Source organism: Echiichthys vipera (genome assembly GCF_963691815.1).
Source record: "Echiichthys vipera genome assembly, chromosome: X".
Lineage (NCBI taxonomy): Eukaryota > Metazoa > Chordata > Actinopteri > Perciformes > Trachinidae > Echiichthys > Echiichthys vipera.
In genome coordinates this window covers 30070630-30095325 of record NC_139825.1, presented here as the reverse complement: position 1 = coordinate 30095325, position 24696 = coordinate 30070630, and the positions used below count along the sequence as shown (strand labels likewise).

At 44.2% G+C, this 24696-nt stretch overlaps 3 protein-coding genes across 6 annotated transcripts in view; 2 read left to right on the top strand and 1 right to left on the bottom strand.

Moving 5' to 3' along the window:
• Window positions 1-9795, bottom strand: part of ppfia4 (PTPRF interacting protein alpha 4) — a 71279-nt gene extending 61484 nt beyond the window's left edge. Inside the window, exons 1-2 of the mRNA XM_083939352.1 lie at window positions 9736-9795; window positions 9246-9546 (exon numbers count right to left, since the gene is read on the bottom strand). Of these exons, the coding sequence (XP_083795478.1) occupies window positions 9246-9503 (258 nt within the window). The 5' untranslated portion in view covers window positions 9504-9546; window positions 9736-9795. The remainder of the gene's footprint in view (window positions 1-9245; window positions 9547-9735) is intronic.
• Window positions 9796-13630: 3835 nt separating this feature from the next.
• Window positions 13631-20863, top strand: tmem183a (transmembrane protein 183A). 2 transcript variants are annotated; one of them, XM_083938403.1, is made up of 8 exons: window positions 13631-13818; window positions 14649-14738; window positions 14852-15022; window positions 15149-15308; window positions 15828-16008; window positions 17895-17975; window positions 18087-18239; window positions 19074-20863. In XM_083938403.1, the coding sequence occupies exons 1-8, from the start codon at window positions 13755-13757 to the stop codon at window positions 19257-19259; spliced, it is 1086 nt and encodes a 361-aa protein (XP_083794529.1). In that variant the 5' UTR covers window positions 13631-13754; the 3' UTR covers window positions 19260-20863. The 2 variants fall into 2 exon arrangements, with proteins under 2 accessions (XP_083794529.1, XP_083794528.1); XM_083938402.1 differs by having other exon boundaries at window positions 18084-18239.
• Window positions 20864-21595: 732 nt separating this feature from the next.
• The window catches only part of tfeb (transcription factor EB), a 49505-nt gene continuing 46404 nt past the window's right edge, over window positions 21596-24696 (top strand). For all 3 annotated transcript variants that reach the window (XM_083939828.1, XM_083939829.1, XM_083939825.1), the window contains exon 1: window positions 21596-21803. The gene's annotated coding sequence lies outside the window, so the exon portion shown is untranslated. The remainder of the gene's footprint in view (window positions 21804-24696) is intronic.

The window sequence follows — 24696 nt, the reverse complement described above, 5'->3', positions numbered from 1 at the left end:
CTCCTCTCGTTTCAGGTCACTTGCCCTTCCTCTTGTGTCCCCGGTCTGACGTCATCCCCTGATCCTTGATTGTTTCCACCTGTGGTCCCCCTCCCTTCATGTGTATATAGTCCGTGTCTTCCCCTGTCTCGTGGCCAGAATATTTCATCTGTTATTCCGAATGTTTCTAGCCCGTTTCCACAGCCTTGTTCACATCTTGAGATCCAAGTATCCTCGCTCAGGTTTTTGTATTCCCCTTTCTTTCCTGTCAAGTCTGACTTTGATTTTTTGAATGCTCTTTTTGGGGCAGCAGTAGGACTTGTGGCTGGAGAACCCCCAACTGCTTGGGGCGCCGGTCACTGGCAGCCCCCTCGCTCAAACATCTCTCCATTAGTTGCATGTATATAGGTCCTGTGTGTGTATTTCGGGCCTGTGTGTGTGTAAAATGAAAAAATAGAGTGAAAATTGAATCTCCCCATTGCGGGACAAATAAAGGAATCCTTCTTCTTCTTTTGTTCACCCTGTTTTTCTTTGTTTTTGTGATTTGTTTGTTAACTTTGATAATTGTTTTTCCTCCTGTTGTTCAGTGTTATATTGGCTCAGGGCCTCACGTCTTGGATTTTAAGAATAAATACCAGTTTGATCTGCGTACCTCCACATCTGAGTCCTTATTCCTGCCCGGGTCTGACAAGTTTAATCTGTACCTCAACAGACAATTGAAAAAGGATAATTTGTGTTTTTCTTTTAGGGAGGCTCTGTGCTCTAATCAACAAGGGGATACTATATAATTCATCAAAAACAGTTAGTAGTAATAAAAGTCAATAGCTAATAGGCATGCTACTATCACTGAAGTTCTTTTTCTAACTTCGTTCGGTGTTTCACTATGGGAATCGCCTTGGTTTGACCAACTATGGAAGCTCCAATGACACAACGTCTGTCTGTGACAGGTCAAACTGTGCAGGGGTCACGCCCCCTCATACTACCACAGATGACCGGCCCTTCCTAAATCATTCTCGCTTTCTTCCCGTGAAGAATCTTGGTAAGCTCCCTCAGCTTATCTAGGCTAGCTTGGATATCTGCTCAAGTGTTCATAGATGAACCGTAAAGGATAGCGTCGTCGAACGCAGTTCCTGGCGTAAGTCTGGATTTGCTGAGCAAGTACTTTGTAAGAAGTTTACTTGCCGTTACACAGGTTAGTTCGAGCAGTGACCGCGTTAAGGTGAACTGCTCCTTAAGCTGCTTTGTATTTGTTTACCGGAGCGGTTTGTGACAGTGTAACGATAGAATACCCGCCGGCTAACGCGCTACGGCGAGCAGACCGGTCTCAGTTAGCATTAGCTTGTTAGCTGAGCCGAATACCGAAAGTTAAGCTAACGTGTTACGACGAGCTTACTCTTACGGTACGCAGGTAGCTCGGGCTAAACCCCGTCTGCTAGCGCAACCGACCGACAGGCCACCGTGTTACGACGCGGCTTGTACAGCTGAATATTTATACAATATCCCCCTTTCCAGGCACCGTGTCTTCGGCTACTACCCCCGCCAAAGGGTCGGAATCGAAGACTAAGGAGGCTGCATCCCGCATGTGCCCTGCGTCATACGGGGTGTCTATATCGGGCAGGGACCCTCACCCGATGTGCATATGCTGCATGGGCGCTAAACACGCTCAGGCATCTTTGGCTGACCCCCAGTCATGCTCCAACTGTGCGTCAATGCCGGAGAAAGTATTGGAAAGGAGGCTGAGAGTGGCTGTGTCCAACAACCAGGACCACTGTCTGTCAGGAGCCACAACCAGCTCCCATCTGCCGCGAGCCACAACGAGCTGGGCGGACATGATGGACGCTGAATCCCCGGTCATGCCTCCGCTTTTCGAGGAGCTCCTCGAAGTGGGACCAGGCTGTGAGGACGCAGAGGGCGACGCCAACTCTGACATCCTCGGCTTGGACGAAATGGAAGAGGAGGAGGACGACTCCACCTTTCCTGTTCAACAGTCCAGACCCCCCAGTGCGTCCAACGCTGTTCCCACAGTGGACGGCAACCTGTACGAGTTCTGCAGACGGGCCACATCCAAATTAGGGATTCAGTGGCCTGCAGCCCAGGACGCTGAGGGGGCAGAGAGAGACTTATATGACGGTAAGAGGCTCCCACCAGCCCAACCGCCATCAAAGCAGCTCCTGCCAGCAGTGCCTGTCTGCATGAAAGAAATGAGCAGGTACTGGTCCAGTCCTTTTAAGAGTAAGCTCCCCACCAAAGGCTACTCTAAGCTAGAGATCCATGGAATGGGGGCTCTGGGGCTGGCCAACCCCCAGTGTTGGAGCCTTCAGTGGCTTATCACCTCCACCTTAACCGTCGCTCTCTCTCTCAGCTTCATCTAGCATCTCTCTGCCCAGTAAGTAAGTAAGTAAGTAATGGAGCGCCTCACCGCCTCCACCTTTTAGAGGATGTACAGGTATGCAGCGCAGTCAGTGTGCTCTCTGAATGCTATGACCTTGCTGTCTGCGTACCAGGCGGAAATCCTGGAGGAAATGGGCCAGCAGCTGGATGGTGGGGCACCTAACCCAGCCCTCTGGGATGAGATCTGTGTAGTGAATGACCTTATCCTGCAATCCTCACATGGCGCAGTACAAGGCTGTGATCGTGTTATGGGACTGGCAGTCTCAGGTGAGAGAGCCGTGTGGCTGAACCACTCAGGCTTGAGTGATGCACAGAAGGCAGAGGTTGTGGACGCAGCATACGACCCCAACAAAGATCTTTTTGGTCCAGCTCTGGAAAAGATGAGGGAAACTAGCACCCTCAGAAAACAAGAAGGTGAAGCCTTTGACCTCTGCCTGCCCCGGAAACAAATCCCTAACGCCCCCTCTGTTCCAAGGGCGGGCTATGACGCACCCCGGGGACGGCAAGAAGGAGCGTCCAGCCTAACGCTTCCTGCTTCTCCCTCTCCCCCTCCTGCAAAAAGGAGGAGGGCAAGGGAGGTGCAACAAAGCCCTGCAGTTTGTTGTTCAGAGACCCTGGTAGGTTCCAGTTCTCCAGGTGTGGTCTCTCATTTTCTCTTCCCTCATGTTCATGGGGAAGAGACTCAGGGGCAACGAGTAACACGGTGTCACCAACAGTGTTCCAAATTAAAACATGCACTTTCGCAGCCAGGCCCACAGCTAAGGGCGAAGTGCTTTCCCCAAAACAAAACAAAAACAAAAGACTGTCAAGGCCTTTTAATCCCCGCAGGGGGAGCTCGCACTCCTCAAGAGGGAGAAATCTCCCTCCGGCTGCCGGGCGTAACGTCACTGCAGTGCGACTACAGGGGCCCACTTCCCGTCCGCGCAGACCGCTGGTGCGCATGCGCAGTTCACCCATGGGTCCTGTCCACTATCTCACAAGGGTACAGGCTTCAGTTTGCCATGAAACCACCCAGATTCAATGGTGTGTTAGTTTCAATGGCCAGGGGAGACTCAGCACGTGTCCTAGAGGACGAAATAACGTCCCTGTTACACAAACAAGCCATCAGAACGGCCCTGAGCGCGGAGGCTCAGCGAGGGTTTTACTCCCGTTACTTCCTCATTCCGAAGAAGGGGAGCTCATCCCTCCGTCCCATTCTAGATCTCCGTGTGTTAAACAGACACCTACGAAAATACACATTCAGGATGTTGACAAACAGGGTGCTTTGTCCATCTATTCGCCAGGGAGACTGGTTTGTAACGATCGATCTCTCGGACGCGTATTTTCACATAGCCATTTATCCCGCACACAGGAAGTTTCTCAGGTTTGCTTATCAGGGCAAAACCTACGAATACCAAGCAATCCCGTTCGGGCTGTCATTAGCCCCGAGTGTGTTCAGCAAGTGTGTGGGGGCGGCTCTGTCTCCGTTACGGAACAGCGGCATCAGAATATTTTCGTACATAGACGACTATCTAATATGCTCTCACTCTCGAGAGCAGGCAGTCAAAGATTCCGCTACGGTGATAAATCATCTCGTGGATATGGGGTTCAATATAAACTGGGCAAAGAGCCAAGTCACACTGTCAGAAGGGAGGTTAGCGTCTATCTCGCAGTGTCTCTCCCTCTTTCAGCGGGGCAAAGTAGTGTCGTTCAGGATGTGCCTGCGCCTGCTCGGTCTCATGGCTTCAACAATATCTGTTGTACATTTGGGGCTTCTGGTGATGAGGCCATCACCTCAGCCACAGGATGAAAGTGACGCTGGCGTGTGTGGCGGCTCTCCGCCCGTGGAGGGACTCGACGGCGCTAGCATCGGGTGTTCCACTGGAGGCGGTGTCGTCGAGACTAACCATGGCGACGGACGCGCCCCTATCAGGATGGGGTGCGACCATGCTGGGTAGGGCAGTGAATGGCACATGGAGCCCGAGGCTGGCTCGAGCTCACATAAATCTCCTGGAGCTTTGGGCGGTGTTTTTTGCACTGAAGTATTTTCACCAATTTGCCCAAGGCCGCCATGTCTTGGTGAAAACCGGCAACCTCACGGTTGTGGCATACATCAACCGTCAGGGCGGCACTCGCTCTCTGAAGCTGCACAAGTTAGCTCGGGAGATCATACTGTGGAGCAGCACCAGGTTCCTGTCCCTTCGAGCAACCCATGTTCCGGGCGTGTTGAACAGGGGTGCAGATCTTCCGTCCCGAGGGAACCCCCTGTACGTAGAATGGACTCTCCACCCACAGGTGGTAGAGCAGCTCTGGCAGAAATACGGCCAGGCAGCCGTAGATCTCTTCGCCTCGCAGGAAAACGCTCAATATCCACTGTTTTTCTCCCTGTCGGACGTAAATGCACCTCTGGGTGTGGACGCTCTGGCCCACCCGTGGCCGAGAGGGCTGCTCTATGCATCCCCCCCCACTCAGCCTGATCTCCCCCATGCTAGCCAGGGTGAGGGAGCAGGGCTTGTCGCTAATGCTGATAGCACCACGATGGTCGTCCAGGCATTGGGTAGCGGAAATAATTCAGCTACTAGTGGGCGAGCCATGGTCTCTCCCCATACGCAGGGACCTTCTGTCCCAGGCACACCCTCACCCAGATCGCATAGCTCTTTGGGCTTGGCCCGTGAGAGGTGGAACCTTAACATTGCAGGCCTGCCTGCACAGGTCATTGACACCATTCAGAGTGCAAGGGCCCCGTCCACTCGCTCTCTTTACAGTAGTAAGTGGCGGGTTTTTGACGAATGGTGCGTCTCTAAACACACCATTCCTTTTCAGTGCTCGTGGTTGACCTGTTGTGTTTCCTGCAGGAATAAGTAGATAAGGGGAAGGCCTTCTCTACAATTAAAGTATACCTAGCAGCCATCTCAGCTTGTCATGTGGGCTTCGGAGATAAGCCGGTGGGGCAGCATCCTTTAGTTGGTCGTTTCATGAAAGGTGCGCGCTGCAAGCTTCCAGTTTCCAGGCCCCTGGTTCCTTTGTTCCTTTATTACAGTTGTGTTGGATGCCCTCTCTCATCACCCATTTGAGCCCATAGAGGCGGTGGAGATGAAGTTTGTTTCTCTCAAAACAGTGTTGCTCTTAGCTTTGACCACAGCAAAGCGTGTGAGTGATTTGCAGCCACCCCAGGGGTTGAGGGCTCACTCTACAAGAGGTGTGGCCACTTCCTGGGCCTTATTCAGAGGAGTGTCTGTAGGGGACATTTGTGCTGGGCAAGCTGGGCTACGCCTCACACTTTTGTGAAGTTTTACAGGCTGGATGTCACTGGACCTTCTTTGGCACAGGCGGTGCTAAGGGCTAACACGCCAGGGTCCCTGTGATAGTAACTTTCCAGCTCTGCTTTATTATGGCTTCGGGAGATTGGATGCAATCCGGGAGGCGTCTATATCTCCCATAGTCAAACACCGAACAAAGTTAGAAAAAGAACTTTGGGTTACTTAACGTAACCTCGGTTCTTTGATAACAGAGTGAGGTGTTTCACCATAATTTCCCTCCTTGCATAGACACGGAAAGAAACCAGTGTTGAATGATTAAGGAAGGGCCGGTCATCTGTGGTAGTATGAGGGGCCGTGACCCCTGCACAGTTTGACCTGACGTTGTGTCATTGGAGCTTCCATAGTTGGTCACACCAAGGCGATTCCCATAGTGAAACACCTCACTCTGTTATCAAAGAACCGAGGTTACGTTAAGTAACCCAAAGTTACCCTGTAATAATGGTAGATTTCCAAGCCTTAACAATAGATACTTGATAATAGAAATAAGTGACAATATAGATGTATATTCCACAGAAATATAGTGATGGAAGAGGAACAGTGACCTGCTTTGGTTGACACATAGCCTGCTCTCTGTCTCTGCGTTACATACACACACATACACACACACACATACACACACACACACACACACACACACACACACACACACACACACACACACACACACACACACACATGCTCGCCTTACAACACATTCTACTTGACAGCATTGGAACAGTTTCTCTCACACAGAAGAGGAGCAGGCGCTATGGGTGTGTGTGTGAGTGTGTGTGTGTACTGCATAAGCATTGGTGTGTGTGCAAGCATGCGTATGGATGTGTGTGTTTAAAACCTAATTTGTCTATGGGCAAACCCATCTCTGAGGGCTGTATTAGAAGCATTTTGCACTGTAATGGGCTGACATGTTAATCTGTAACTCTATTCTCTGTAGCTAATGACCATATCCATCCTTGTGAGTGTGTGTGTGTTTGTGTGTGTGTGTGTGTGTGGTGTAAAATGGCAACGTCGTTCCATTTTTACGACACTGCTGAGGCAAACATAAATTTGAGCACTAATGCCAAGGTGATGTGGATTTTATGTATTTTTAACAATGACGACATTGAAGAGCATTGAATTTTGAATCGCTCACTCAGTTTTTACTTTTGTGTGTGCGTGTGTTTGAGTGTGTACATAGATCTGACAGTTCTGGGTCAGACCAGTTCCATGGAGTCAGGGAATCTACAGAAGACATAACAAAACAAAACACAAATACACACACGCACACATACACACACACACACACACACACACACACACACACACACACACACACACACACACACATACACACACACACACAAGCATGCTCACACACACACACACGCACACACGCACTCACACACACACACACACACACACACACACACACACACACACACACACACACACACACACATTGACCTTATTGGTGAACATGACAAATGTTTGTTTGGTAAACGGAAAGAGAAGAGTGGTTAGACTTGGGCATAAAAAGCTGCCTTGCCCTGCCAACACTCATACATCAGTCTACACTTTGGGAACAGAGAGAACTGAACACACACACACACACACACACACACACACACACACAAACACACAGAAAAATACATCTTGCATAGCCGGCAACACAATTGTAGACACCGCTGACTGGAGGGCTACACAAGACAGGCGGCAAGAGCAAACAGAAAGCTGTGATATTGTTGTCGAGGGCATAAACACACCAACTGTGGTCATGTTGAGCGCAGCTATGAATTAGCCTAATTACCACTGACACATATAGGATGGTGGGGTCACCAGCATCACCAACTCTTACAAAATCGCTTTGTCGTATTAAAACTTGAGATATCAGATACAGCATGTTTTTTCTTCTACGTGCTCCCCCCTGATCGTGACTGCAATTTTCAGTGATGCATCTGGACCGGACTATCCTCATTCTTCTTCAGTTGAGCAGACAAAAACTGAGTAGAAATCAATTGCGACTGAGATTTTCTCATTTCTCAGTCTTGCTTCACCCGCTGTTGGTTTATCATTTCTCCGCTCTGTTGCTGGTGTGGAAATGACCACTGCTGTGTTTTGTGCATGAGTGTGTGTAGTGTTTCAAGAGAGAGAGAGAGAGAGAGAGAGAGAGAGAGAGAGAGAGAGAGAGAGAGAGAGAGAGAGAGAGAAGGAGAGAGAGAGAGAGAGAGAGAGAGAGAGAGAGAGAGAGAGAGCAGGAGACAGCTTATGCATGTGCGTGCATGTGCCAGTCATAATGTCTGCATAATGTCCCTGAGGTCTATGACTGAATAACTAATACTTGTATTATTGCTAGAATAAAACATTACGCTGAACCAAGCAGGATTAGAAAACAAGCATGGAAGCCTCTTCCTACTCTCTCCTCTCTCTCACTGACACACACGACCACAACACACACACACACACACACACACACACACACACACACACACACACACACACACACACACACACACACACACACACACACACAGTATGCATGTGTGGAAGCAAGCAGCCCAGGGCCATGTACACTAGCAAGCGGCCATGTTTCTTTCACAAGAGGCTGCAGTGAGGCTGAGGCAGCATAGTTATCTCCCTTGATCAGAGATACACTCACACGCAAACACATATACACAGACACTGTACTGTGACATCATGCCACACATTTAGACCAGAGGGTCAGAGGGTAATACAGCTTTATGTGCTGAGGCTTCGTTGTCGTTATTCTCAGTGGCTGCTGCACAATTACACACACAAACGTTGAAGAAGCCCCCAGTTCACCATCAGCTCCTTTCATTGGCAAGTCACCGCATACAGGGGTGAGGCTGTTTCAATCGAGATCTTGATGATGATGATGATGATGATGATGATGATGGGGGGGATTCCTCTGACCAGCAGGGCTCTCAATAACCTCCAAGATTTCTAACGGTCACAGTCAACATTCTTCTAGCGAGTAAAAAAAACCCTATCAACCTCCTATCCAACTTTTCCACCATTACCTTTCTCCCTACTAGACATGTGCCCCATCATCTTCAAACTCATTCTCGTGGTGAGAGGAGTTCCCCAATGGAGGTTTATAACCTGGAGGAATCCAGGTCATATATTCAACTCTTTCACGTCCAGCTGTAACAGTGGGACTTGTTTGTTGCCACTTTTCAACCCACAGGTACTATTATCGAGGAATAGTGTCATTACATTTTCTCCAAATCAGCAGGCCAGTACCACCATAGCCTCATAAATCTGCTAGTTATCCCTAAGGCAAAATGAAGGTGGTCAGACCCTAATAGCCCCCCAGTTCTGTGTAATGTGTGTGTGTTTTTTTTGTATAGTAGAACATTACAAGGCCCCATATTTGCAGATTTGTGTTGAAAACTGACTACTAGCAAACATAATACACAACACAACACATAAAGCACAAAACTGAAGTACTTTCTAAAATTACGGTCCCGATTTCGAAATGGATCATTTCAAGACGGGGAATCAAGATGAAAAAAGGCAGGGTCCGCCTTGATTTCCCCCCGCCCCACACACACGCACACCCGGATGCCAACTGCTCCTCACCTGAGGCAGCGCGGCGTTGATCTGCCGCTGGAGCACGTCCCTCTCGTGCAGCGCCCCCTGCAGCTTGGTCTGAGACTGAATGAGGGTCTCCTGAGTCTCTCTGAGGGACTCCAGCAGTTTGTCCCTCTCGTCCAGCATGTTGACCATCAGCTGCTCAAAGTTGGCCTCCTGGTCCGAGCCGTTAGGGACGACGCCGGTGCCTCTGGGAGGACCAGTCGAGTCTCCCTCGTTGATGGTCGGCATCACTTCGCACATCATCTTACCCGCTCTGTGGACGGAGCAACGCTATAGGACAGTGTCGCTGTCGGGATTAACAAGGGAGGAAATATATGGGTTACAAGCCTGATAAAACAGACTTACAATAACTGATAAGAGGGCATATTAACGCCCCGTAGCAACGAGCAGCCAGCGCAACCGTAGTTATGCGTCTTACTCCCATACCTATTTCCCGTTCATCAAACGTGCATCCTTAAGCTTTATATCGCCTTACCTAATCAGAGTAATCGAAATGATGAGAAGATGGTTGACCTTTCATCCATATTAACAGCCGTTTTTTCACCCCGTGAGCAGATCCGCCCTGCCCGGCGCGTCATGCACTCACATGTAGAAATCCCGGCGTGATATGATTGACAGCTCAGAGATAGACGGGTATATGTTTGGAGGGGTGGTGCCCGCCAGCACGACGAAGACCATAGCACACTGGGAATGAAAAATTAAGGAACAAACCAGCAGAGAAATATCCGAGAGCAAACGTTTAATCTGCGTCCTTAGTCTTGGGGACGGTGAGAGCGAGTCTTATCTGCATCCGCCTTCCATCTCTCCACACTGCCACCGAACCGATGCTCACTCCTCCTCCCGCATGCACGCACGCACGCTCATACACACACACACACACACACACACACACACACACACACACACACACACACACACACACACATACACAGGGGAATCTGCAGTTGCCACTACCACAGCTCTGAAAATAAGGGACCAACTCTCCCAGCGTTCAGCCTATAAGCGTTTTGCACCACACACGCGTATTCTGGAATAAACTCTGCACTTGCTCATGTTTTTTCATCTAGTTCGCGCAGACTTTACCCTTAGCTGGAAAAATGCGATTAAACTTTTCACATCAGCACCACTAAGCGCGTTCATGGCCTACAGCAGCTCCCGAGACACGATGCGCGCTCTAGCGGTATCAGCTGAACCAGCCACAGTGGAGTGTTGAGCAGCGCACCCTGTAGGATCTGGCATGAAGTTTAAGATTATAAATGTTAACAGGCATCTCACTTTTTTGGCTGCGCATTGTTCTGAGTGGCTAACTGACTAAATTGTTTTGTGTTCAACCATAGACTGTGCCAGGGATCAAGGGCTACCGGTTTCTTGTTGCAGTGTTCAGGACTTTGCCGTGATTATCACATGATCTGATACAGCGAAGACAATTAACTGCCTGCATTACTGGGAGTAGGCAAGGCAGGTGTTTTTAGCATAAGATGCAAAGCCAGACATCAAAATACGTTTGAAAGTGTGAACAATATACCTGTTAAACGTTAAAAGATCAGGGTACTTGTTCCTTGATTTAACATGAGGCATGATTGTAACCTTAATGTTTTTATAAGCAAGTTGCTGTGGTGGAAGGGATTAGGCTACAATACTTTAGGGAATAGCTCTTAGCTCACTGTTTTGAAAGTTAGAACTGTAAGTTTAAAAACCATTTAACAATGAAGTTGTGACTGGATGACATCTCAGTTCTTTCTACGGTGAAAATGATTCATAGCTGGGATAGTGATGATTAAAGAGCACACTTATGACTGACCACATTATGATCAGATTTGTATTTACTGTCTTGAGTCCAGAGTTCAGCACAGGGGGTTGGCTGGTGTAAAGTAATACTTTGTTAAAATAATAACATCATGCATTAATATCAACTTTAAAAAATACATAAATCTGATTTTCATGGAAAGATAAAGTGTCACGGAAGAACAAGTTGTTTACCTATAAGGCAAAATAAATGAAACCAGAGAGCATGTCGGATAAAGTATATATATTATGTAGTCTATTTTCAAAACCCATAAAAATTGCCTATTTCACTTAAGTACAAAAGTTTTACCATCAAAATATACTTAAAGCACAAAAGTAAAAGAACTCTTGCAAAATGGTCAATTACAGAGTAATAAATATAATTAAATCATAATTACTGATGCATTATGTACAATCCATTATTTCAATGGTGCAGCTTGCAAAGGTTGGGCTTATTTTATTACTTTATATACTGCTGGAAAGCTTGTAAATTTATTCACATTATCAATATAGGCGTATACTTATCCAATACATCATCATTCATTTGTTGATTATATATTTTTATTCTTCATTTCAATCTGAAGGTATCAAAAAAATGTATAGAAAATGCAATATTTGCTTCTGGAGTAAGGTAGTATAATTAAGTGCAGTTTGATTGTGTGATATGTGTTTTCTTTTAATTACAAAGGGTTATGTTTGGCATTTAGGTAAAGGGATATAAATGGTTTTGTGGAGTTCAGAGAGTTATTTTGTGTCTGGAGTTTATCACAGTTTTAGGCCAAATGGCCAAAGGGCTGATTGCAAGTGAGATTTCATTTTAAGGGCTGGCCTATTTGGTGCAGTAAATGTTGGATGAGTTTCAACGAGAATAGTTCACGTTATGATAAAAACAGTGATGATAAGGTGAAACAACTGCGTTATCTGGAGTGAACCACAGTAAATTGACTTCCTTCAAGTTGAAATTAATTTTTCCAAGAAGTGAGGGCTGTGACCATGAATAGTGGTCATATAGATATTATACTGTACAGTACTGGAGTAGCAGACAGTGAAAATGATGATGATTTCTCTTGGAATTTCCCCTGATCCATCTTTAAAGTTGTAAAAGAGACAATTACTGTGCTGACTACTTCATTGTCAGGGAGTAATCTCTCATTGCCTGATGTTGTGTGAATTCATCATTCTGTTTGAAAAATGTGTTCATATATGTTTGTGATTAATGCATTTTCCTGTCAGCTGACCAAGGAAATTATTAAATTACACACACTACATGGTAAAGCCTCAGCCACGGAACAGTCAAGTGCACATGTGCAGTGATTGGCTTTGTCATGAAAACAATGCATCGGATTGATAATGTGGGTTCAGTTTTTCCTTTCATTATGAGCCTCTGTCATGGTAACCTGATCATCTTGTCCAACCTATATGCTATGTGTTACCCTAAGTTCGAGGTCAGACCTCTGAACCTAGCCCATGGTGTAGGAGCTCAGACCCAGCTGTATAAATAACTCTGAACTTCTTACAGTATACAAACAGATTTATTTGCTAATTTCTCAAGGCAACTGGAATTGCCACAACACCCGAGGTTGAAGCATCAACTCTGCTTTTTTTTGTCTTATAAATTGCAGCAAAGATTTCTCAGAAGATCAGATCTGTTTCTGGTCTGTAGTTTTATAGGAATTGGATCTGGGAGTTTTCAAGGCCTTGCCAACAATGTTGTCAACAACTATTCTGGGATGCTGTGGCCTGCAACACTTTCACAAAAATACTTAGGCTACATAGGTCACTGAATACAGCACTGTAAATCTTTTTTTAGCATTGTGACTCTTGGGTGTGATAATTTCTGCCAATGTATTCCGTTGTTATCTAAGTCTACCTATCTGGGCAGCTTTAATGGTATTAAGAAACCTTTAAAAGGCAGAGTGACAAAGTAGCCTATGTGTAGACTACTTCTGACGTTACTGTTGAGTGAGAAGTGAATGTGCAGCTGAAACAAATAGGATATACCCAGTGGCGGATTAAGGTGGTCATGGTCCTAGGCTACTGTTTGTTTGGGCCCCCCACATTATTAATCATGCTTTATCAGACCCCCCCCCCCCCCCCCGCTAGAACAGAAGAAGAGTCCGCAACCTTGAAAAATCCTGTCAATTTAGGAATTTTCGCAGTCATTTTAGTCACTTTTCTTTTTCGTGCTCTGCTATCACATTTCCTTTCTGACATTTTGCCTCTATACTGTCTAGTAACAGTGAGTGAGGTATCATTTGACAACAAAACTTATGAACCCAGCCACATGATTGGGTAAATGTGTCCCATATCTATTCAATCAGCGACTTATTTTTTAAATGTTTCCCCTAATAGGAGTCTTTTCCCCCCCAGTGTAATACATTTAAAAAATAACCTGGGACCCCGGCTGCAGCCTAGGCCAGGCTGTGCATTAATCCACCTCTGGATATACCCACTTTTCTACAAATTTAGTCGCGAGAAAATGTTCGCAATGCCAGACAAACGACAGTAAAACAGCAGAGGGGGAGAAAAACAAAAACGATACTCTCGCGTTACTTGCGACGTTACGTCATTCCATGATGGCTGAAGATCCTGGCGGAACATTTTTCAATTTCTCTTTCATTTTTCATTCTTTCTCTCTACCTCAGCTTGCCAAAGAGACATGGCAGGACCCACAGTTCCGTTAAGCGTTCATAGATCATTGGTGTCGACATGCCCAAGAAAGGGAACCGAAAACGGCTGAAGTTTAAGGCCGCAGACGTTTGTTCGGAATCAGGTAGGTGACTTTTACATTAGCCAGCAGGCTTAGCACGCCCACTGTTAGCACTACACAGACCGCTGTAATGGCATCGTGTAACGTTTCCTCTTAAAGTTACAACTTCTAAATTGTATTATTTGACTAAAGTGTTGTATGTACAATAAGTAAACATACTGTCGATAACGGTTGTTACCGATTCTGTGGATATATTTTAAAGCAGAGATCTTCATCGGGGGGTTTTGCAGGGGGTCCGCCAAATTGTTTGACAGTATTGCCAACGTTTTTTTCTATCTTCAAAAGTGTTTGAAAAAATGCATTAACATGAATGCAACGTATTATTAGCTAAGAAATAATTTGTGCAAAAGATAAATATATACATTTACACAACCTTGATGATAGGCTTACTGGCTCACTCACTAAGGTAGCCATGCACAGATACAATTGAGCTTCAAGGATCCAATGTGCCTTCATAATGTCAGTTTAACATTAACATATTATGTATAAATATATGAATATGTTAATAATGAGTATTGTAATATCTTAGTATTGTATACACCATAACCAGCTGTGTGTATAGGGTTTAGGCCAATTTAACATGCAACTCAATTTAATACAATCTCTGTAGCAGTGGTCCCTGCTTCATCTCTTTCATCTAAAGCACATGTGTCAAACTGATTTAGTAAAGGGCCGCTGTGGCTGCAGGTTTTCAGTCCAACCAGTCAAGAACACAGCGGCCCTTCACTGATCAGTTTGACACCCCTGATCTAAGGGGTCCTTGGCCTAAAAAACATCTCTGTTTTAAAGAAATGTGAAGTATCAACAGCATACTGATGAGTCTGTTTTCTTAGTGACCGTTGCTGATTATGCTGATGCCGACCCAGCTGTTGTGAAGTCAGGGAGGGTAAAAAAGGCTGTTGCGAATGCAGTTGAAAAAGAAGGTAACTTGTGATCATCTACAGTCAGATACTTTATATAAATTAGTGATATGAGAGTACAGGGTCACTTGGCCATGTCTGGACAAGGAGTTCTAACGTAACACTGTCTATTTCAGTAAAATTACTCTGCGGCCTGGAAGCATCTCAGGGTGCTGTCGAGGAGGTTCTGTCATCTTCAGTGAGTGTCACAGCCGATGCTTTGTCCAGCAGTGATGACGTAGACCCCACAGATGATGGGGGAAATGAAACCAAAGTGGCCCGCAAGAAGAAAAACAAGAGAAGAAAGGGTATTACTTGTAGTTTGTTTAAAGTATGCACATAAATAAATGAGTTGAAAATGGCAGATTCAGCATTATTTGAAAACTTATCAGGTTGTTAATGTTTACTGCAATGTTTGCATGTTGTCTTTACAGAAAGTAGTGAGAGCAGTGATGGGGGGGAGTATCCAGTGGATATTTGGTTAATGCTTGCCTCCTACATTCGGCCCGAGGATGTGTGCAGATTTGCTCTGATCTGTAGGGATGCTTGGACAGTCACTTGCACAGCAGCTTTTTGGACCAGGCTCTACAGAAGGTGAGGTGGTTTTATTGACTTACTGCATGCAATAAACAGTGAGCAGAAAGTGAGGAGTGCTTCTCTTTTTCCTACCAATATTTTTGCACAACTTATTTTGGGTTTAACCAGATAAAAATAGGTCTCTACTCCTCAATGCCAATTTAAAACTGTGAATTGAAGGCAATTTTGATAGGGACTTTCGGTCGATTGGTGTCTTCTGTCTTAAGGCTAATTTGCTGAATCACTCTTCAGGAACCAGAGATAGTGAAGTGCTGTTTGGAATGAAACCTGTCCCCCCTTACTCCCATGCTTTCACATTACTAATGTATTAAATTATGTTAAAAAAGGGAAAAAAAATTAACCAAGAAATGAATATACCTACATGTAAAGTTCATGATTTAATCTTAAATTGAGGACCGTGTGTATATTACAAGATAAAATGTCATGAATGCAGTCCAATAAATTAACAAAGTAATGTAGTAAACTGACACCTTGTATAATTAACATGTTTTCTCACCCTCCCTCTCTCTTTCACAGGCACTACAAGATTGCTACTGACCTGCCGCTCCGTCTCCAGCCTGAGTGTATTAACAGGATGTGCTCTTTACGGGCCCGCGTGATTCGCTCCCTTTTCCATTTGTATGAGCCATTCAGCTTGCGTATCTCAAAAATTCCTGCCCTGCCAAAATCCACGCCCACAACCTTACTCAACTCCAAGGTCAGTAATTCCAATGTGTAGTCAGTCACCTTATTAATATGAATATGTAGCTTTAGTTTATTTTTTTTATGATCTGTTATACTCTTATTGTAAGTAATTAGCTTGTAATTATGAGACCTGCCTTTTTCCATGCATATGAATTATATAGCTAAACTTAGGGCTAACCAAGCCTTCCGATAACTAATTTTGTGATGGACAAGCTATCCACGACCACCAATGTTAGACTTCGTGGAGGCAGGTAGCTCAAATAGAGCCATTCTAAGTTGAACTCTGCATGATAAAGAGAGAGGGATAGCTTTTATTGTCATTGCACAAGGTATCGTACAACAAAATTAAGGGTGCTCCCACAGAACCACTATGCCACACATAGATGAGGACATGTAAAAGTGAAAAAACTGTGCAATAGACATTTTTAAATACGAGGTATAAACAATAGAAAAAAAATAATTATCAAAGACTGTACATTCAAAAAGAAAAGGTGCTCTGCTATTTAAGGTGCTGAGCTACTGTTCTTTGCAGGAGTACCACACGCTCGTGCAGAACCTTATTACGCTCTCCACTGACGAGTGATAGAGCTTCTTGTCCAGCTTGTTATTCCTGAGCACACACAGAAAGTGTAGCCGCGGCTGAGCCTTCTTCACCTGTGTCATGATGTTAAATGTCCAGGAGAGTTCAGCGGAGATGTAGGTGCCCGGGAATTTGAAGGTAGTGGCAATTTCCACCTGTTCTCTGTTAATGAGTAGGGGAGGGTGTTCCTGTTTTTGCTTCCTGAAGTCCACGATAAGTTATTTTGTACATTCAGGGTCAGGTTATTGTCTGAGCACCAGACTGACAGTTTCGCTACCTCAGCCCTATACGCTGTTTCGTCCCCTACGCAGATGAGTCCGACCACGGTGGTATCTGCATATTTTATAATGCAGTTGGTTGGGTGGATCGGAGAGTCTCGGATGTACGGGGCGTACAGTAGAGGGCTTAGAACGCAACTTGGGCGAGAACCAGTGCTGAGTGTGAGTATGGAGGAGTGGTGGGGGCCGAGTCTTACAGATTGCGGGCGACCTGACAGGAAGTCTTGAATCCAGATGCAGGTGGGGAGGGGGATCTGCTGCTGAGACGGTTTATCGAAAATAATGTCCCTGATGATTGTATTAAACTCTGAGCTGTAGTCCACAAAGAGCATCATCACGTAGCTCTTCTTGTGCTCCAGGTGGCTTAACGTTGTGTGAGGGCGATGGCATCCTCAGTGTGGGTTGAAGGAGGAGAGGAGGCAGCCTCTGATGTGCTGGGAGACTGATACCTCAGGCACTTCATAATTACAGACATCAGGGCGATGGGTCTGTAGTCACTGAGGCTGTATATGACAAGTGTTTTGGGGATGGGGACAATGGTGGAGGCCTTCAGGCAGGTGGGAACGGTGGCCTGTTTCAGAGAGAGGTTGGATAGTTTGCTGAGGAGCCCTCTCAGCTGGTCTGCACATGCCTTAATGACTTCTTACGGGATACTCTCAGGACCAGCAGCTTTCCTGGGGTTCACTGCTTTCAGGTTCCTCCTCACCTCATGCTCCTGAAGGGAAAGCAATGGAGTGCTGGAACCACGGGGCGGCAATGACTGCAGGTGTGTGGTGGTGGTCTCGAACCTGGCAAAGAAGCTGTTTAGCTCCTCTTCCAGGGTGCCCCATAAAGGCTCCTTTATTAAGTGTTTGGTTAGACTGATAGCTTTGACCTCCATGGTACACTGTTTGACACATTTGGGTTGTGTGAATTAATTCATTTAGTCTCCTTTTTGCAAAAAAACAGGAAAAACACATGTATGCATGTCTGTAAAAACTTTAACTAGCCTTTCCCTGTGGAAATGTTAATAATATGTGATTTTAATGCTTCCTTTTGCAGTGTTTACTGTCCTGGGTCAGAAAGGTGTCAGGGACTCGGCCTGAGGTATTGTGGGAGTTCAGCTTCAAGTTTCTGAAGCAGGTAAAAGTAAAAACTACACTTCTTTCCTTATATTATGACCTCTTACATAGTAAGAGCCTGTCATTTTTGCCACGGTCATGTTTATTTTTGTGATCCTCTCCATTCCAGCAGGGACAAAGTAAGAATGGCTGTGCCAAGTCCTTGTGCATGCCCAGACAATACGAAGATGTCCACACAAACCCAGACTCTGACTGCTACATGCTTCAGGTCAACACCCTCAACTTTATCTTCACCCCTGTGGTCATGGGCATGACACTGACCTTGGTTAGTAACTCTTGGGTTTCAGCGGTTTTTGGCTCATATTTCATATAGTAGAGAGCACAGACTGTTCTTTTTACCTCTTCCACTCTTCTCTATTTTCCATAGGCTAATTTTTGTCTTTTTTAGGGGGGTCGGGGGGAGATAGCAGGTCCACAGTAGATGCCACATAGAAGTGGAAGTAGAAGTTATACAACATCTGAAAGCTGGGAAACTGAAGATTAATTTGAGGTGTACCTCAGCGCTTTATGTCATGTTTGTCTAGTCATAAATGAGAAAAAAAGCAATTAATTTAATAAAGATAAATTGTAATTATTGTGTATAAGGGCATAGAATCTGCACATGACTGAGGTAATTCACAAACTGTTATATCTCATAAGTTGTTGCAGAAGTCTTTGAGTTGATACCATTTGTTTCACAGATTTGGTGCACAATTTAACCATTTTTTTTTTACCACTCGAGAATTGCTAAAAATAGTCAAAAATCAAATCGTAAAAAAAAAGAATTGTATTTTTTAGCAATTAGACACTTGTCTAGTGTAAACTGCTCAGAAACCCCTTATTGTCCAGACTCCACAACGGTCTCATCTTTCCAGTTGGACTCAATTTATGCAACTGTTGAGGATCCCTGTATGCAAATACATCATTTAAAAAAAGGCACAGAATAACACATATGTACTGCATGCAAAAACAGTTTGGTTTTTACCCAAAACTGGTGACACCAGCATGCAACAACCCCTGAAATTGATAGCTCAACGCATTCACATACATGCTTTGAGCTTACTCCTTAAGCCTTACTCCTCTCCTTTTCTAAATTGGTCTGTCTCTGTCTTTCTCATAGTTTACAATCAACGTTAGCACAGACATGCGCCACCACCGTGTTCGTCTGGTGTTCCAGGACTCACCGCTCCAGCGGGGGAAGAAGAGGGCGGATCAGGGCGGCACCCAGGTGGTGTTGGATCCCGTACACAGTGTAAAGCTCATGGACTGGTGGCACCCACAGTATCCCCCCTCACCCTACACATAGGAGTCATGCCCCCTCTGCAAAATGTCACACCCAAAACCCTGCTCTTAACTCATCCTACTTATCAGAAATATGATATTGGATGACTGCAGAGCCCTGGATTGTGTTCATTGTCATTTTGATCATCATTGGTAGATGTTAAAGAAAGCCAACATTGACTGGCTTGAGATGGGGTGCAAACTCCCCTTCCAGTGTCAAATTGTAATATGTTGCATGCCCATCCACCACCACCACCTCCACATCCTGGTTATAGTGTTATTTAAACCTAAAAAACGTAAGTTATGCACTGCAGAATTGTCCATTATGAGCATTATTCCTAGGGAGACTGAGCTTGTTATCCATGTATACAAGGCTGCCGTGTCCACATGGGGACATTGGCAGTCCCTCTACTCTTACAACACTCCTCAGTTTCAGCAGTTCGTTATTATTTCTGGTAATATGTAAAACAAACCAGAAGGTCATTATCTGAAATCAGTAATTGACTTGATATAAATGAAAAACTTTTTTTAGTAGTTTCTCACTTTGGACAGAAATGGGAGGTTGGGAGATGTCTAACATCGCTTTTTTTTCCATTGTAATAGCCCAGACAAAAGTGCATAATGTTTCACAATGTAGAACATGTTGACAGATGATACATGTTGATATGTTGCTCAGCCCTACAGATGAGCCAGTCAGGAATGTGTACATTGAGTTACCAGTTGCATAAAATGTTTCACAAGTCTGCCACAACATGTTGCATGTTCAACCTTTTAATGTGAAACACATTTTCTAGAAAACTCATGGATTGACAGGGTGGAACATTTGTAGTCCTCCCTTGGTTTGTTTTTATGGTCACTTGAAAAGTTATCCAGAAATATTGGCTTGAATTTTGACAATATTGCATCAACAGAGCTGTATTAATATTTTGAAATCATGTTTTTTTTCTTGATGTATTTAATTCAAGGCAACCTCACTGAGTATGATGAGAATCCGAATGACACTGCTCTCTAATGAAGGGGCCAAAGAGATGATTTACCTCACACCTCATCCATTTATCTGCTGATTTGGATGATATTTCCTTTCTTTTTAATGCTTCTTTGCTAAAAACATCTTAATGGGCTCCAATGCTGACTATATCAGCCATGCTCCGTACCGCCTCCTGTGGAATCATTCTCATTCTCATTCTCAACTTTGAATGACTCAATGTTTAAAGTGTTCTGAATTTGTGTTAAATCGTACCAATGACATGCTTAAATATAATTGGGAGAGAGCTACCATAGACATTCAATGACACAATCAAAATCATTTAACCTGGATTGGTTTGAACTTATGCATACTTTATATTGAGATGGGGAAAAAAAGATTAACCGCAAACCATTTACAATTCTAGAGTTAAAAAGTACAAGACAGTTGATGTTATTGTCTGGTATAGCAGCAGTCGCTTGTCATAGTGGTTGGTCTAGTGTTATCGGAGGAGTAACATTGATAAATAAACTTACTGCAATGAAATAAACTGAACCTTCAGTCTTCTGCCATGAAATGTTGATTTCTAATATATTTTTTGGTTTTGCTTCCCTCTTGTTGTCATACTGGGTACTACCGGTATGCTCCAACAGTCACTATATAATAAAATGCCATCCTTCAAATCTCTTTATATGTATGAACGCCTTTCATTCTGTCAGTGTACTCTACCAGTGAACTTTTCAGAGGGAAACAAAAACACAAACATACAAAGAACCGGGTGACCAACATCAGAATTACAACAGTCAGACATTAGATAGGCTTTGCAATCACAGATATACTCATTTGTGCTGTGAAATGTCAGCCGGCATGCATAACAAAAAGAACATGTGTGCAATCTAGCAAATAAAAAAAAAATCAGAACGCCCCCTAAAACACCAGACCACTTCTCTAAGACAGCTTCAACTAATATTTTAACATTAGAGATTAATTACATTAGATCAGAATTGCGAATATAGTGGATCACATTGTGTTGCACAGGGTCGCTACCCTGTCCTAACACCGATACATTACACTGAGACATAATTGGGACTAAACTAAATGCGTCATAATATGAAAAAATATAGAAGCAGAACGAGGGAGGCGTCTAAATATGAAGTTGTCTCCTTTTAGTCGTGTTGGTCTTGGAAGCCTTTGGCTAAAGTTGGGGGGCCTCGTAAAACTTCCATGCAGTCAACAGGCATCACGTAATCGCCTCGAAATAGCAGGCTGGCGAAGATATGAGGAAAAACTACATTTCCCACAAGCCCGTTTGCGCTTTGCCATTGGTGGTGGCACAGGTGACCGCAGACGCTCCGAGTTGTGACAACATCTCGACGGACAAAACGAAAACAAATTAGCCTCCGGAGTGCCAGAGGTGGTACACGCCGTAGCAGTCTGTGGAAATACAGAGAAACTTGTTACTCTTAAGAGTTGTTTTCCCCCTTTTAAACGAGACCCCTTGTTCTGATAGTGCCTGGCAGGTTTGGTATCATCAGAGCGCACGGGGAAGCGTGCACTCACTTTCCGTGAACCTGACTACTTCGTTCTGTCTGACCTTCAGAGCGGGTAAGTGATATTCAACCACCGCCACTAAAATGTTGCTTCTGCTACACTGCCTTTGAAAACCCCGCGAGCATGAATTTAAAGTGCGTACTTTCCGATTTTCATGCAAAGTCTCGTGATTAAAATGAAAAGTAGCGGACTTATCATTTGTCCTTAGGATAGTAAAAGCAACACCGTATTCCATCTCTAAATGTTGCTAAAACATCCCAACTGGTTAAAAAACTATTTTGCATTGTAGACGCGAATGCGTGCAGTGAGTCAGACGTTATTCTGTAACTTAACATGAATTACATGTGATGATTTGTGAAAGCATCACAAATCCCAGTGCATCATTTATTAAGATTGTATATGATTATGCTGTTTTAAATCTGAATATAAATATTGTGGAAATATGTAGACATTCACGAGCATATATTAAACTATATAGAACAAAATACATTTCCACATGCTTGTATCCTATGTATAGAAGCCAGATATTTCACATTATATACATTTTAGAAAATGAATTAATTATTTAAAAGTAACAAATTACTATAATATAAAATAACACTGAAATTCTACTCTTTGTATTTTTGATGGGGGCATTTACATTTTGTATCCACTGGGCTGGACCATATTGCATCACTTTACCCTTTTTTTCAGAGCTTCTCCTCTTGCCCTTTATAAGCTGTAGCCAGGCCGGTATCAGTAACAACACCTCAGCCCTGGGGTATGCTGCTATGTATAAGCTGTGACTGTAAACTGTACAGACTATACTCTGCTACACATTTAAGCTCTTTGCTTGCAAGTCCAGCAAAATGCAAGTAGACACCAAAATAATGAAAGCAAGGCACCACTAACTATTTACACCCCCTTTGACTTCTTTCGTTCTGACTGCGTTCCTAAGAAATTTCCCTTTTGACTTCACCATCAGCGCTAATCTGGTGATGACCATGTTGTGTTACAAGATACTTTGATGACAAGTCATAAAGTAAGTTACCTGGAATTGGAAATGTAGAACTCAGCCAACCCAGTAAACTACTGTCAGATTGTGAAAAATGGATTTTAAGGGACTGCAGACACAGGAAACCGCAGGAAAATCATAAAACAATCAACAATTAATAAACATTTGGATGACTGTGGGTAGGTACAAATATGCTTGGAAGGTCTTCCTTTTAACTCTGCTTCTATTAAAATGAGTTTTGCAGGGAAGTTGCTCACAAGTCACTGAAGTCAGTCAACCAGACTGACAATTTAGGTTGAAACACACAGTGACACACAGATGGGCATTCTCATGTATGAAGGCAGGTTCTGCTGCAGGTCTGCGGAAATAATGTGTTTTAATGTATTAGAGTAGTTTGTTTGGCTCAGGCACAGACAGTTTACATGCATTAGCATTTACATATTTAAATGCACACAAACAGTGTGAATGTGTTGTTGATGTGTGTTAAGAGTATACTGTTGAGGCAGAGCTGCAGCATGTGAGTTATTCCTACCATAAACTAGATGTCTTTGAATAGACTGAACTATAACATCTGAACACAAAGACAGAGTTTTTAGTCACAGAATATAAGACTGGGGGACCTTTCAGGATCACTATTTGCAAAACTACAACTAGATTCCTTTTGAGAGTATTTACCTTGCGGCTCCTGGTGGAAATTAACTGGTGAACAATAGAATAGACAACAGAAAGAGCCTTTGCCCTTGTGTGTGGTTTGTTCTAAAAAAAACAGACAAAAAGACAAAAAGGAAAAGACACTGCCTCCATGTACCGTCAATGTTTACTGTCTACCCAGTTTGCTGCATCCTTTTTGGTGCTGGTGAGAGCGCACTTATTGGTTGGTTTATCTGACAGTTAAGACAGGTAAAAGACAACTAGGATTGAGTTTTATAACAAATTCACACCAAAAGATCTAGATCACCGGAATGCACAACAACCATAGCAAAAACTTTTTTGACTCTCGATATCTCTGTTTGTATTGTCCCCGTGTCTCTTTGTCACCGCCTTTATCTGCTTCTTCCTCTTTGCTATAGATCCATGAATGAACTTAAACATTTTTGTTGTGTAAGCAGATCAATAAGATAGATCTACTGTGCAGCAGCACTGACACAAAGTTTAGCAGGAACTGTTGCTACTAATACGGTGCTGTCACATATTAATAAATAATATAAATATATAAATAAATGAAGATTGAATTATTGTCTTGTAGTTTTATCATGTGTCTTTTGGCATGTTTATATAATGGTCTAAGAATGTCTCTGAACTAAAATCCCATGAAAGATATCATCTGCTGCCTGCTGCATAATACAGAAAAAGGCAAAAGTTGGATGAAATAACCAGATGTATGAGAGAAAAATATATGCAAGGTGTCTGTGTAGCTGTTAAGACCTGTACCTGCGCTCCCTCCCTCTCTCATTGCCAACAATGTGAAGAACGGGACAGATGCACATGGAGGAGTCAGTGGGGTTATGGAGTGCACACAGTGTGAAGGGTCAGGGGTTAGTAAACACAGTGAGCTGTGAGGTCACTGTCAGCAAGGTCAGAGGTGACCGGCCACTATGTAGGGCAACAGGGATGCCTGACAGACTGATCGCATGAGTCGAGTTTCAAGCATCAAAACTTTACCGCGGAGGTGACCATTTTGCCTAACTGGTCTAAATGATATCATCATTACTATACTACTGGTTGTATTGGAACATTTCTCCTTCCTGGCTTGTGTTTTTTAAGTGTTGTCTGTGTTTGAAATGTAACTGATCAAGTTGGGGGGGGGAGGGAGTGCCATATTTTCAGCCTCATTGGACTCATGTCTGCTTGTAAGTGTTGGAGATGGTGTTCATTTTCTGTAGGTAAGCAAAGGTAGCGGTACACACACACACACACACACACACACACACACACACACACACACACACACAC